We start from the raw sequence: 13433 nt of genomic DNA, 5'->3' as shown, positions 1-13433 counted from the left end.
ACTTCAAGGACAGAACTTGATCCTTCTCCACATTTCCTCAGGCTGAGGAGGATTGAATTGAACTGAACTAGCCTGCATGGCTGCTTTGCAACATTTATGAAGTAAAATGTACACAACACACTGTATGCATTTTACTTGTATTTCCTGATAAACTGAACTCAGTAAGGAAGAAGACTTTGTGGTTGTACAGCCAGCACCTGGTACAGTCCCTGATACATACACGAAACTTGAACTTCCTAAGAGAGTGGAATAACTCTCTACTTGTCTTCTCAGGGGGAGGAAAGTCTTCATCTGAGGGAAGACTATTAGGTTCTGTTGACTCTTCCAGGTCCTTCCACAGCTGTCTCCTCACCTCCTACAGTGCCCTAAAAGAACTATTTGCTTTATATGAACCTGTTTGCAGAAAGACTCTACAGGATTCATCTCCAACTGCTCTCACCCTAGGGAGGGGATTTAAAAAATGGAGAAGTTAAACAATCACAGACGGTCACAAGTCTCTAAACAGGGTATTACCACTCATCAATGGCTTTGCAAAGTACAGTTTTTGAAAATCTCTGTCGCATACCTATTGAGAGTACTGACAAGGAGAGGGTTCTCCAGATGTTGAATTGTGATCCTGTTATGGGCTAAATTGTGCTGCCTCCCCAAATTTATATGTTGAAGTGAAGTCCTAATCCCCAGTACCTCACAATGTAACTGTATTTGAACAAGAGGGCCATGAGGTCTTATGGGTAGGCTCTAATCCAATATGACTGTTGTCCTTACAAAAACAGATTAGGACACAGAGTGATGACACAGCCAGTCGAGAGCCATCTGCAAGCCAAGGGGAAAGGCCTCAGAAAAAACCAATCCTTCCAGCACCCTGATATTGTATTTCCCAGCCTCCTGAACTGTGAGACAACAAATTTCTGTTGTTCAAACCACCCAGTCTGTGGTATTTTATTAAGGCAGCATGAACAGACTGATACAGACCCTTTATTTAGCTGAAGTCTAGCAGGTTGAGGAGAAAACCTTCTAGTGAACGTAGTGTAAAAGCCTACCACAGCAAATACTCATAGATGATTACCATTTTGTAGAATACAGCTTTAAGCAGAATGCTAGCCATAAAGAAGTCTTTTTGTAAACTTGACTCACACCATAGCTCATGGGAAAATGGAAGAGCAAGATAATAAGAGCTAATGAGGAATTTGGTGAAATGACCATTCTCTTTTGGAGTTATAGCTTTCCAGGAACAAGACAGCATCCAGTTTGTGGGAACCAGATAACACCCACATTCCAAAAATAAAGGAAAGAGTTATAGTACCAGCCCTGAGATAAAGAAAGCCCAGAACACACAAAATTTCATGTAGCAGCTTTCTGATGGGACTGACCTCCCCCTTTTGTTTTCCATACTTTTCCCTTTAAAAACTCTTACAGAGCCTCTTGAGCCCCTGAGACAGTTTATAGCTGAACTGTCTCCCAGGTTGCACTTCCTGATAATAAAGCTTCCAACTTTGCACCAACATGTGACTCTTGAGTTCTTTATTCCAGGTGAAGGAGCAGCTGTTCTTGGTTGAGAGTTTCAATAGTGTCTGCTTTATCCTAGTTTCCTTCAGGAAGCCCATGAGGTCTCCTTAGGATGGAGTTGTCCTAGTCTGTTTGGGTTTCTATAACAAAATACCATAGACTGAGTGGCTTATAAACAACAGAAACTTATTTCTCACAGTTCTGGAGTATGAAAGTCCAAGATCAAGGCACCAGTAGATTCAGTGTCTGGTGAGGGCTCACTTCCTAGATTATAGATGGTGCCATCTCGCTGTGTCCTCATATGATGGAAAGGGCAAAAGAGCTTCGTTGGACCTATTTTATAAGGGCACTAATCTCATTCATGAGGGCTCCACCCTCCTGACCTAATCACTTCCCAAAAGACCTACCTCTGAATACCATCACATTGGGAATTAAGTTCCAATATATGTATTTATTAAGTTTCAACACATGAATTTGGGGAGGAGTCAAAAATACTCAGACCCTGGCTGGTGTTCCTCGTTCCTTCCCCGCTTTCCATACACATTTACTTCCTTAGTCTCATAGCCTTAGAAAAGAGATTTTGTTTTCTTGGTGCCTTTGTTAGATGCTGGTCACGGGAAGGTATATTACCACATTTTAGGTTAAAACCAAATATCTGTTTCATTCACTAGCAGCCTCTTCAATCTGTCACTGCTGTGAGAAAACTTAGCAGGACTTTTATACATGCCTTATTTCCAGGGATTTCACAGTCTCCTGGGTAAATTTTTTCAGACTTACACTTTAGGCCAGCATTTCCTTCTCCCCATCTCCTAATTTTTTTTTTATCTCCTTTAACCTTGGATTAATGTTTTACATAAAAGAACTAAGCATTAATTGCTGCTTCGCCATACATGGTAAGAACATATTTTCTTTTTGAGCTTTTCAAAGCAGAAGATAAAGAAAATGTTAATAGTATAATTAAAGATAAAAATAAAAGAAGACTTAAATAGATTTGAATTCCTATGAGATGGGCCCCTGCAAGGCTTTTCATTAAGGTCTAATTTCTGACAGTCACAGATAAGGGAGGCCAGCTCATCTTTTCCATTTCTGGGATGTGATTTTAGGAAGAGCTGTAAGAGATTTTTAAGGGAGGGGAGCCCACTAGTCTCAATGTGTATGGGCAGAACTCTTTGCTGTTCTGGTTCCTTTCCTCTGTGGCATGCTTTTAAATTATTTTCCCCCAAATAACAAACGGTCATATGGGTGAAGAAAACCAACATGGGGCTGAGGTCTTCCCTGGATGACCCTCATAAACCAAAGGTGGGATAGAAATGAAAGAGCAACGGGGAAATAGGGTTAGGAGGTAGGGCAGGGGGTAAGAGTGGTGAGAATGGCTAAAGGACAGAACACAAAACCAAAAATCAAATAGAAAAAGTTTCTTAAGAGCCCAAAGACCTGGATGTGTATACTGGTAATGGCTGATTAAACCCTTTAACATGTCATTTGTCTGAATGGGGGTGGGTGGGTAAAGGGTTAATTTGTCTGAATATTGGGGGTAAAGCTGTAGACACATTCAAGCAATCTCAGGATTAACAAACTTTCCTGTAAGATTATGCTAAGGGGGAAGGGGAAGAGAGGACAGGGAGAGATCAGGACATGAATACAAAATTACAGCTACATAGGAAAAATAAGTTCTAGTGGTCTACAGCAATGCTAGGCATCTATAATTAACAATAATTTATTGTATGTATTCAAATGGCTGTAAGAGAGGAGTTCACATGTTCTCATAAGAAGAAATAATAAATTTTTTGTGATGATGGATATGCCAATTCCCTGATTTGATCAAATTTTGTATGCATGTATTAAAATATAAGTCTGTATCCCATAAAAATTAATACATTCACATGTCAACTTAAAAATAAACAAATGTATTAAAAATAAGTAAGTATATAAATACATAATAATAAAATAAGATAAAAGGAAAAATAAAGATTATGCCGAGGGTAGGAACTGGTACACTTGCTGAGTTTGAAAGGGGGCACTATTAATAACTGTGTTGATACAACAGGCATAAACCAAGACTGTCCTAGGTATATCACAATATAGAGGCACACTAGCTAGGGATCACTTCAGGGGCCAATCCTTTTTTCATTCATGGATTGCCCATAATAACAAAAATGAGGAAAGTCACAGCTAATGCTCTGCATATAGTCAGGGCTTTGCGTGAAGTATCTTACTACTCCCCTCAGCAACTCTTGAGAGAGGTAGATGCAAACACAGAAAAATTACAACAAATGTCTATTGCATTTGTAAAGAAGAATATAACTTTAACATGCGCAATTTGCTTCTGTACTAATAAAAATGAGAAAACATAACTAATGCCATTTTAAGTAAGGCAGCTTCTAAGGGGATATGCAGAGGCCAGGCAAGTCAAGGCAGGCCCAGGCATGCTAAGTTCCAGGAAGGGAGTAATCACCACCTGGTTCCAGGAACTAACCAGTTCCTTATCTAGAGGCCACCTGGCCACAAGGAAGATAAACGATTGGGAAATACACTATTCCTTATCGGTGTGCCAGCCCGCTAAAGCCCACCAATAAATCCAAAGGTCACCTCTGATAACCTGTAAGCAGTATACAACTCATCCTGTTGCCAAAGTCTGTCTAAAAATCTGTATAAAAAGTGCTTGTGTTAAGAGCTCAGGGTTGCTCCTGTCCAGGAGACTGAGTGACCCCAGCATGCTGGAATAAACTCCTCTTGCTTGATTGCAGCGGTCTCTGTCTCGTGGTCTTTGTGAGGTGAGCCATCCCGACGTGTGGGATTTGTGCACGGTGCACAAGTCTTACGCATTATTCCTACAGAAGAGGAGGTAATGTAACATAGGAATTTGGTACTTAGAGAAGTCCAGGAATGTAGCCAAAGGAGTTTCACTCCAGAGCACACACTATCAACATTATAAGTCTATTGCCTCCAGGCGACACCCTCCCTCTTTTATTTACCCAAATTCTATCCATCCTCTAAGGGTCTGCTCACATTGAGTGGCCTGCAGGAAGCTCTTCATGACTGTACCACTTCCTCTCATTGCTCTAGGCTTTGAAACATTGTTACACTTATAGTTAGCATCATTACACCGCATGATTCACATGCAATAATCCCACCTCCCCAGAGAAAAGACAGTGAGTTTTCTTTGTGTCTAATGCCGTTCTCCAAACCCAAAGGTCTTTAAAAATACCTGTATCTATAAATAGGTAAATATAGATGTAGATATCACTTATAGATATAGATATCTACACAAGACAAGCAGCCAGCTTCACATATTGATACTTGGTGAACTTGTCCCATTTCTCTGCATCTTGCTAGTAGAAGATGTAGCCTCTACCCCTTGGTCATTGCTCCATGCTTTACCTCCCATAGTAGAATTTGTGCTACTCATATGCTGCACCGAATAAGAAGAAAAATTTTCACTATTGATTTTAGAAAGTCTGCTTGGTAGAATTGAAATCACACATGGACATGGACCCAGCTGAACGAATTTTATGAAAAGACCTATAGTTTCATCATACAGCATGTATTTGTAAATTAAAAAAACAAACAAACTTGGGGCTTGGTTAGCTCAGTTGATTAGAGCGTTGTGTTATGACACCAAAGTCAAGAGTTCAGATCCCCGTACCAGCAAGCCACCAAAAAACCAACCAACCAACCAAACAAAAAAAACTTAATTAAAAAGAAGTGAGTTCTATCCAAAATGACCAAATTAAACTATATCTCAAGCATAAATAAATTGAATTTATCAAGTTAACCCAAACATGATTTTAGTTGCAGATTAACCAATAGGACCAAAGAGAGAATTGTTCAGATATTACCAAATAAATAACACACCAAGAGTTTTTCCAAAGATTTATTGAAGCAGAAACAAGTTGGTCAGATATTTGCTGGAAAAAAGCAGTTTTAATGGTATTCAAAAATACTTTTTAAAAAGTATTCTAGCACAAGACTTCTTCGTAAACTAGATTATGTTGTAAACTTTTTTCTAAATCTTTAAGGAGTGTTGGTTGTTAAGAACTAGAGCTTATTCCTATTCCAAATCTATCTTGCGCTCCTGAAAAACTGCAGAAAGGCACTTGAAAGCTGTTTCTTTAAGATACGGATTTCTTTTTTATTCTTGCTGGTAATATATTGCTGCACTGAGTGTGCAGTTTTCACTCAAGGTCATCATGATGCTGAGATGTTTCGTTGATAACCTGATAAAAAAATAAAATTCAAATAAAATATAATACTACATGCTAAAGATTAAATTATCCCATAAATAATAGCCAAGAAAAATCCTGCTAAACATATAGCATTTATTGTGCCAGTGGAAGGTCATGTTGGTTCTACATGGCAAGAGTTATAACTAGAATGGACAGATACATATGCAAGTTGCTCTTTACCTACAGGCAAAATAAGTATCCAATGGAATGTTGAAACTTACAAAGAGAAAACTTTTTGAAAACCCGGTTTATGAAGATGCTATGATATTCCTATGCAGCAAATTTAATAAAAGCAACCAAGACATATTAAGATGTTTGTCAAGTACAGTGTAAATTTATGTGGAAGGGAAAATTTCATGATGATTACAATAAATTCCAATCATTTCTTTCCTGGCATAGAGAGGTAACAAGAAATGAACTGATTGCATGGCACATCCTTGCACTATGAGGGCTTAGGTGTCTACAACTCAGGCATAGAGGTAGAAGAAGGCCATATGTCCAGGATCAAGACATTGCTGATACTGAGGTGGTCTAGCGAGGTAGCCTAATGAAGCTAGTCTAGTCAGTAGCTTAAGGCAATGTTACTCCCATTTCAAATTAAGTACTATAGCAAATCACTAAGTTCGGTGTGCAGGAATGACATTACTAATTTACCTTCATGTCTAGGAGCCAAATAATTAGTTGGCTGTATGTAGTGCTAGAAGAAGTGGCCTATCCTTTTTTAGTAGGCATGAGTAAAACTGAAATTATCTAGCTGTATCTAAGATACAGACTTACTGATTTAAAGGGATATCCGAGATTACTCCATTTTTCATTTAAAAGATACCAACCTGTCCATCTCTGGTCTCAACGGTCTTAATCAGAAGTGTCCTTTTTGAGTGGGTGTCGACCAGAGGGAGCGAATCCAGATTAGTTTCTAAATTTAAGTAAGTAAGTAAATAAATAAATAAACAAATAAATAAATAAACAAACTAAAAATGAGTAAATATTAATTTTTTTTTAAAAAGTAACCATTCCACTCCAACAATTATGTGTTTTTTTCCCCTGCAATTGTTTAGTGTGCTACTCCGCAAATAATTCTGAAGAGTATTATCTGTTTGAAAACTCAGACCCTAACACCATGTTAGCATCAGGACAAGACTACATCAGTGCATATGCCATCAGGAAGAAGTAAAACGGAGTTTACATTTAATTTGAAGCACAGAATGCAAAAGAATACTTGGGTTTGAAAATTATGGATATTTTGAAGAAATTTCACTTCTATGGCATTTTTCAGGTATCATAAAAGAATGAGTGCTTTACCATAATTGAATGATTACAAGCTTTTAGAATTTTTCATAAAGGAAAATAAAATGCTTACCCCTCAGGTTCAGGGAGGAAAAGTTTGGAAGAGGCAGAGAAATCCTATAAAAAGATAAAGACAAACAGTACAATTGTTGGAAAATAACATCAACGAGAAACACATTTATACACCTTGTTTTCATCAAATAAGAAAATTTACTCTTGTAATTCATAAGTTAGGGGTTTGCTTTAGAAGGATTTACCTATGACTGGCTTCATTAATACATTTAAAATATTTTACTACAAGCATTTTTTTTTTTCTACAGGGGCATGAACTGGAGGCACTGCAGAGTGGGAAAGTGTAGGCTTTGACAGAGTTGTGGGTTCAAATCCCAGCTCTGCTTCTGATGGACTAGGGCAAGTTACTATCTCTGAACCTAACGTTCCTCATCTATAAAAACCAGAAAGTAGCTTCGTTGAAGAACTGTTCTAAAGATTAAATGAGATAATGCACGTAAAGCGAGTGGCATAGTACCTAGAAATGACAGCTATGAATTTGCACATACAAGTCTGTGTTCTGTACCTGCTCTCCTCGCCTTCCAGCAGCTTCCTGTAGGTGGCAATCTCAATGTCAAGAGCCATCTTAACATTGAGCAGGTCTTGGTATTCACGAAGGTGACGAGCCATTTCTTCCTTCATGTTCTGAATCTCATCCTGCAGGCGGCCAATAGTGTCTTGGTAGTTAGCAGCTTCAACAGCAAAGTTCTCTTCCATTTCACGCATCTGGCGTTCCAGGGACTCGTTCTGCAGGAGGTAAGAAAAGCTTCCAATGTTACTTCCAAAAAATAAATAATAAATAAAAAACAAAAACCCAGGTATTCCTAGAACCATTTACAGATCATTTACAGTAACTTCTGTTAGTGGCAAATGGTGATCGCTCTAATTTTAGGTGGAGAAGACAGGTATTAAGTCCTTCTTATTAGAAGCAATGATCTATGTAAGCCAAAACCTTCAGGATCTCCATCAAGTGCTCTTTTGAGTCTGTCTTGGTAACTCATTTTCTTTAGATTAAGATATAAATTTTCTGTACTTAAAATATTGTTAGGGATCACCATTATCTTGGCCAATTGAATGGGTCTGAGCCCATAATTTTCTCCCTTTTACTGCAGTGTGGTACTCACAGTTCCTTTAAGCGCATCCACTTCACAGGTGAGGGACTGCACCTGTCTCCGGTACTCATTTGACTCCTGCTTCGCCTGGCGCAGGGCATCATTGTTCCGATTAGCAGCCTCAGAGAGGTCAGCAAACTGTTCAGGAAGAAGTCAGAGACGTAGATTACCCACACTCAAGTCTTTTCACTCTCTTAGGAAAAGAAATCATAATTTGGAGTCAATGTCTTCTATAATGTCTAAATTTCTGTTTTGAAAGGCAGAGAAAGAGCAGCAAATGCTGACACTGATATTTTCAAATGGAATTGACTCTACCACACTGGTTTAAAAGTGGTGGAGGTCAAGGGCATGGCATTGGGTTTTACTTGGAAGTAGGGTGAAAGGCAGTCAGTGGAAAGGGAGTCTTGCTTTTTGAGGTCATGTGAATGGGGTGGAAACTGTAACAATACACAAAATATGGACTAAGAGGTAAAGCCAGCTTTCAACTGGAGCTGAAGCATATTTAGGAATCACAGACAGGTACGGTGATTTTAGAACACGACACTTGTCTTTCATTCCAGCCACAATGACTTGTTGCATACCTTGGACTTGTACCATTCTTCTGCCTCCTGAAGGTTCTTGGCAGCTACACTTTCATACTGCTGACGGACGTCACGCAGGGCAGCCGTGAGGTCAGGCTTGGAAACGTCCACATCGATTTGGACATGCTGTTCCTGAATCTGGGCCTGTAGCTCCTGGATTTCCTGAAGAAAGAACAGAGGGAAGATCAACCATGCCAGGAGCGGGAGAGCTTCACCCTCACTCCTTCCCTAAAAGTCACTCCACTTACCTCATCATGCAGTTTCTTCAAGAAGGCAATCTCTTCTTGTAAGGATTCCACTTTACGCTCAAGGTCAAGGCGTGCCAAAGACGCATTGTCGACATCCTATTTTGAGAAGAAAAAAGATAGGACATGGAGGATGTGAAAGTTTATGGTTTCTCTCATTTATTCCTTTTCAATTAACCGTATAAACCTAGTCTCCTTACTTATAGAAAGGTGTTGACAAAATCTACGACTTTTGAATAAGTTTAAAATTAGACTTAGTGCTCTAATATACTATGCTTTCTTCTCTTCATTAATAAGTTTCGATTGTGATCCACTGTGTTGTGCTCAAGAGGGCAAATAGACACTTTAAAAATAAATAAATGTACACCAACATGGTAAACTGCACTCGATCATTACTGAATCCACATTTTACCAGTGAAGTTTTCTTTTTATTACTTTTTAAATCTAGAAAATCAATGCCACAGCATTTTTAAGTTTTGTTTTGTAATTTCATGGAATAACGTAACCATAGGGGTTGACTAAATTTCACAACTTCATGTATACATGTGTATATGTAGAACAGAAACTTATGCTTTGAAAGTTTTAGATTTTTTTTTCTTCCTCTACTCAAATCGCCTGAAACTTATGTTTAGGATCCAAAACAAGTATATAGTCATCTGGCAGCTAGATTACAAGGTAAGATTTTTATCAAGTAGCAATTCAATACTCCAATTCAGGATATGCACTGCCAAAGCTGCAGGTCAGGCAAATAAGGAAAAGCAATGTAACTCTGACTTCTATTTGCCTTGCTTTCTCAGCTGTATTTTTCTCCTGCAACGCCCCCCTGACTGACCCTGTAAGGGTGTGTCCATTCTTTTCACCTGCCACTGTGTGGATTCAGTTACTTAGCTGTTTTCAGAATGACTGGTCAAAACGCTGGCTTGCAAATAATGAAACTGTATGTAGAATTCTTGCTGATCTAGCTCTTCTTCTATGTTTCCACCATTTGTAAAGTACTACATTCCAAATCAGAATGTGTAATCTTGCAACTAAGATTTTATTTCCATATAAGGGATTGTCATGAGGATGTTTATACCTCTTATCTTGTAAGCAAGTATATTTGGGGTCCAGTTTACAGCCTTAAAGTCTTCAACTGTCTATTGCCTTCATGGAGAAGTGAATGAGGGGGTGATAAAAAGATCAGACTTGGGGAAAATATTCCATTCTTTAGCCTTAGCTTTATTTATTATTTATGGAGAAAGTGCTAAAGAATACAAGAACCCAATAAAGAAAAGCCTTTCAAACTGTGAGGTATGCCTGTGGCTTTAAGAACATTTCACGCCACAAACTTCACAAGTATGGGCCAGATATTAGATAACGGATGTTAGCAAATACTTGTGTCCAATTAGAATCCTGCTTACATCATTACATATTCAATAAGAATGTAGCCTGTTGCAAAGCTTCTCTGGGAACACAAAGACTCCTATTATTTCTGTCCAGAGCCACCGCACTAGCCGGAATGTCTGTATCTACATTCCATAGTGAAGCTCACAGAAACCATTAATACCCTTCAGCCGAGGGGACAGATGGCTTCTTTTCACACTTATTAGATCACAAAATTGTTGTGCATAGTGATACTTCCATCTAACTTTAATACCACAATAGAACTGGCAGAGAAGAAAAGAAACTTGCTGGCTTAATTCCAGTTAAACTAAGTTTCTTATCCTACAACAGGGTTTCCATTTTAAACTACCGGGCGTAACTGCGCTTTTTGTGGCCTTGTAAAAGCCAACTTGGCTTTGGCAAAGCACAATCTAAATCAGTCTGTAACTACTCGAAATCATAACGTCAATGTGTTGCAAAAACAAAATAGAAAAAAAAAATCTTGAAACAAAGTAAAAAGTTAAAAGACTTTCTTTATGCCCTAGAAACGGCATAAATCATTCAGGGGGTTTTATCCAGAGAAGCTCCAATCCGTGGTCTTTCCGCCACTAGGGGGCTTTATGCACAGACGTGAAGTTTTGCATTTTTTAGACTCGGGTTAAGTAACTTTTAGAATTGCTCTTGGGTTGGTTGGGTGGGGTCCGGCGGCTGCGAGTGGGAAGAGTCTACAAACCTGTCTGAAAGACTGCAGGGTGCTCTCGGCTTCCTCTCGCTGAAGCATCTCCTCCTGCAACCTGAAATCGTTGCACATTAGGCAAAAGGGAACTGGGAAACCGCCGGGGGCGGGGCGGCCACACCCAATCTCCACGTCGCCGCGCCTCGAGACGAGAGCCGCTGCGCCACCTCCGCGGGCGGCCAGCGACGGCTGCTTTAAAACCGCTGCCCTCGGCAGGTTTTAGCGGGACCTCGGGCACAGCGTAGAAAGACAATCACGGTCGCCGCACAGACCTGCAGGGAGGACCCCGCCCCTCCGCCCCCGAGGAGCCTTTGCTGTCCCTTTGTCTCGCTTCCTCCACCGCTATCCCCTCCCCCCTCCTCCTCCTGGTGACTGGCAGCCCGCCAGAAGAGGCCAGGAAACTTTCTAAAAGTTTGGGGGAATCGCTCTCATCGTGTGCAAGGGCCTTCAACTACAGATAAAAGTCGTTTAAAGTAATCTGTAACTTGAAGCAGCGTTCTTGGGCAACGAGCGTGCAGGCAGAGGAGAAATGCTAACTGCAAGGTCTGGGTTCGGGGCGGTGCTGCGCCGCTGCAGCCGCCGCCCGGGCCACATCCCCAAGGGCGTGGCAGCCCCTCAAGGGGGCCCCGTTCCTCTCTCCCTCCCTCTCGGGGTCCCGCGAGTCTCGGGGCGTCGCCTTACTTCTCCCGGAGCCGCATGATGTCCTCGGCCAGGTTGTCGCGCTCCACCTCGACGCGGGCCTTGTCGTTGGTGAGCTGGTCCACCTGCCGGCGCAGCTCCCGCATCTCCTCTTCGTAGAGGTCCCCCAGGCGCGACTTGCCCTGGCCCTTGAGCTGCTCGAGCTCGGCCAGCAGGATCTTGTTCTGCTGCTCCAGGAAGCGCACCTTGTCGATGTAGTTGGCGAAGCGGTCATTCAGCTCCTGCAGCTCCACCTTCTCGTTGGTGCGGGTGTTCTTGAACTCGGTGTTGATGGCGTCGGCCAGCGAGAAGTCCACCGAGTCCTGCGTCAGCCTCAAGCCGGGCACGCTGCTCCGCAGGCGCACGGCCGAGGAGCGGGTGACATACCCGCCGCCCGGGGACGAGGCGTAGAGGCTGCGGCTGGTGCTGGGACGCAGCGCGCTGCCCAGGCTGTAGGTGCGGGTGGCCGTGGTCACGTAGCTCCGGCTGGAGCTCGGCCGACTCGCGGTGGTCGGGCCACCGAACATCCTGCGGTAGGAGGACGAGGACACGGACCTGGACGACATGGCTGCGGAGGGTGGCGGTGGGCTTGGCGACTGCGGCGGCTCGGACTGGCTCGGGGAGGAGAGGCGAGCAAGGGCGCGGTGGGTGTGGGCGGTGGGAGCGCTGCTGCGTCTCTGGCGCGGGGACCCCGGAGCGAGAGTGGCAGAGGACGGGACCCTGCCGAGGGCGCTGTTTTTATACCCCAGTTAGCAAAGAGGGTCCCCTCCCACTGCCATTCCGGCCGCGGGGCGCGCCAGCCAATAGGGACCCGGCGAAAAGCGGGGAGGGTGGGCGGGAGGTTGGGGCGGGGGCGCCCTGGGGCCTTCCTCCTCGGCCGCACGGTCCCGTTACTTCTGGAGCTGGGCCGAGACTTTCGGGGGCTTTCCTGATGATGGCCCGAGCTCTGCTCACCTCTAGGTGCTGGAAAGGGCGGAGTCGCTTAGTCCTGGGGGGGTCCCTCCGGGGACGGGACCAGAAAGGTCCCGGGCTCGGAGCCAAAGGGGCGTAGGAGGAGGCGCGGGTGGGAGTGGCGCGCGGCCACAGGGCTGCGGACGACTTGGAGACGGTGGGAGGGGAGACCCGCCCGCAAAGGAGCGGGAAGAGGGGGAGTAAAGGATCTCGCAGATCGGAAGGCGCGGGGAAAGAAACAAAGGGCGCCTGAGATTGGAGCGCGGGGTGGGGGCGCGCTCAGCCCGGGGCGCACGGCTCAGGCCCCGCGCAGCCCCGTGCGCCTTCCGCTTCCCAAGCTGGGCGGCTCTGGCCCGCGCCTCTTTTCGTCGGCGGGTCTGCGGTGGGGTGGGGGGTCCTGATCAGGGACCTAACAGGCTCAGTCCAGCATCGGACGGCTGCAGCTTCCAGGAGGCGGTCAAGGAAAGCCCGAGGGAGAGGGGTGGGGTCGCTGAGTCACTGGCGGTGACTCACTGTGTCCTGCAACCCCGCCAAGGCTGAGGGTTCCTAGCGGTTCAGGGGAAACCGTTAGACGAGATTGACCTGTCTCCGCGGGCCTCACGCGCACTGGTTGTTCTAAGTCTTAGCAACTTAGAGCCGGGCTGCCGCTTTGATGTGTGCGGTCCGGCCCTGGGGAGACAAGAGCGCCCCTAAGTTCT

The 13433-nt window shown here is 43.6% G+C and overlaps 1 protein-coding gene across 1 annotated transcript; it reads right to left on the bottom strand.

Moving 5' to 3' along the window:
• Positions 1-5365: 5365 nt before the first annotated feature.
• VIM (vimentin) lies at positions 5366-13153 on the bottom strand. Its single transcript, XM_063098799.1, has 9 exons — positions 11788-13153; positions 11104-11164; positions 9012-9107; positions 8764-8925; positions 8195-8320; positions 7597-7817; positions 7093-7136; positions 6563-6648; positions 5366-5723 (listed from the first exon to the last, which is right to left on the bottom strand). Exons 1-9 carry the CDS (start codon positions 12348-12350, stop codon positions 5682-5684), a joined length of 1401 nt encoding a protein of 466 aa, XP_062954869.1. The 5' UTR covers positions 12351-13153; the 3' UTR covers positions 5366-5681.
• Positions 13154-13433: the final 280 nt, after the last annotated feature.

The sequence above is a fragment of the Cynocephalus volans genome, chromosome 6 (assembly GCF_027409185.1).
Source record: "Cynocephalus volans isolate mCynVol1 chromosome 6, mCynVol1.pri, whole genome shotgun sequence".
In the NCBI taxonomy this organism is placed as follows: Eukaryota; Metazoa; Chordata; class Mammalia; order Dermoptera; family Cynocephalidae; genus Cynocephalus; species Cynocephalus volans.
This window is presented reverse-complemented; position numbering and strand designations above follow the sequence as displayed.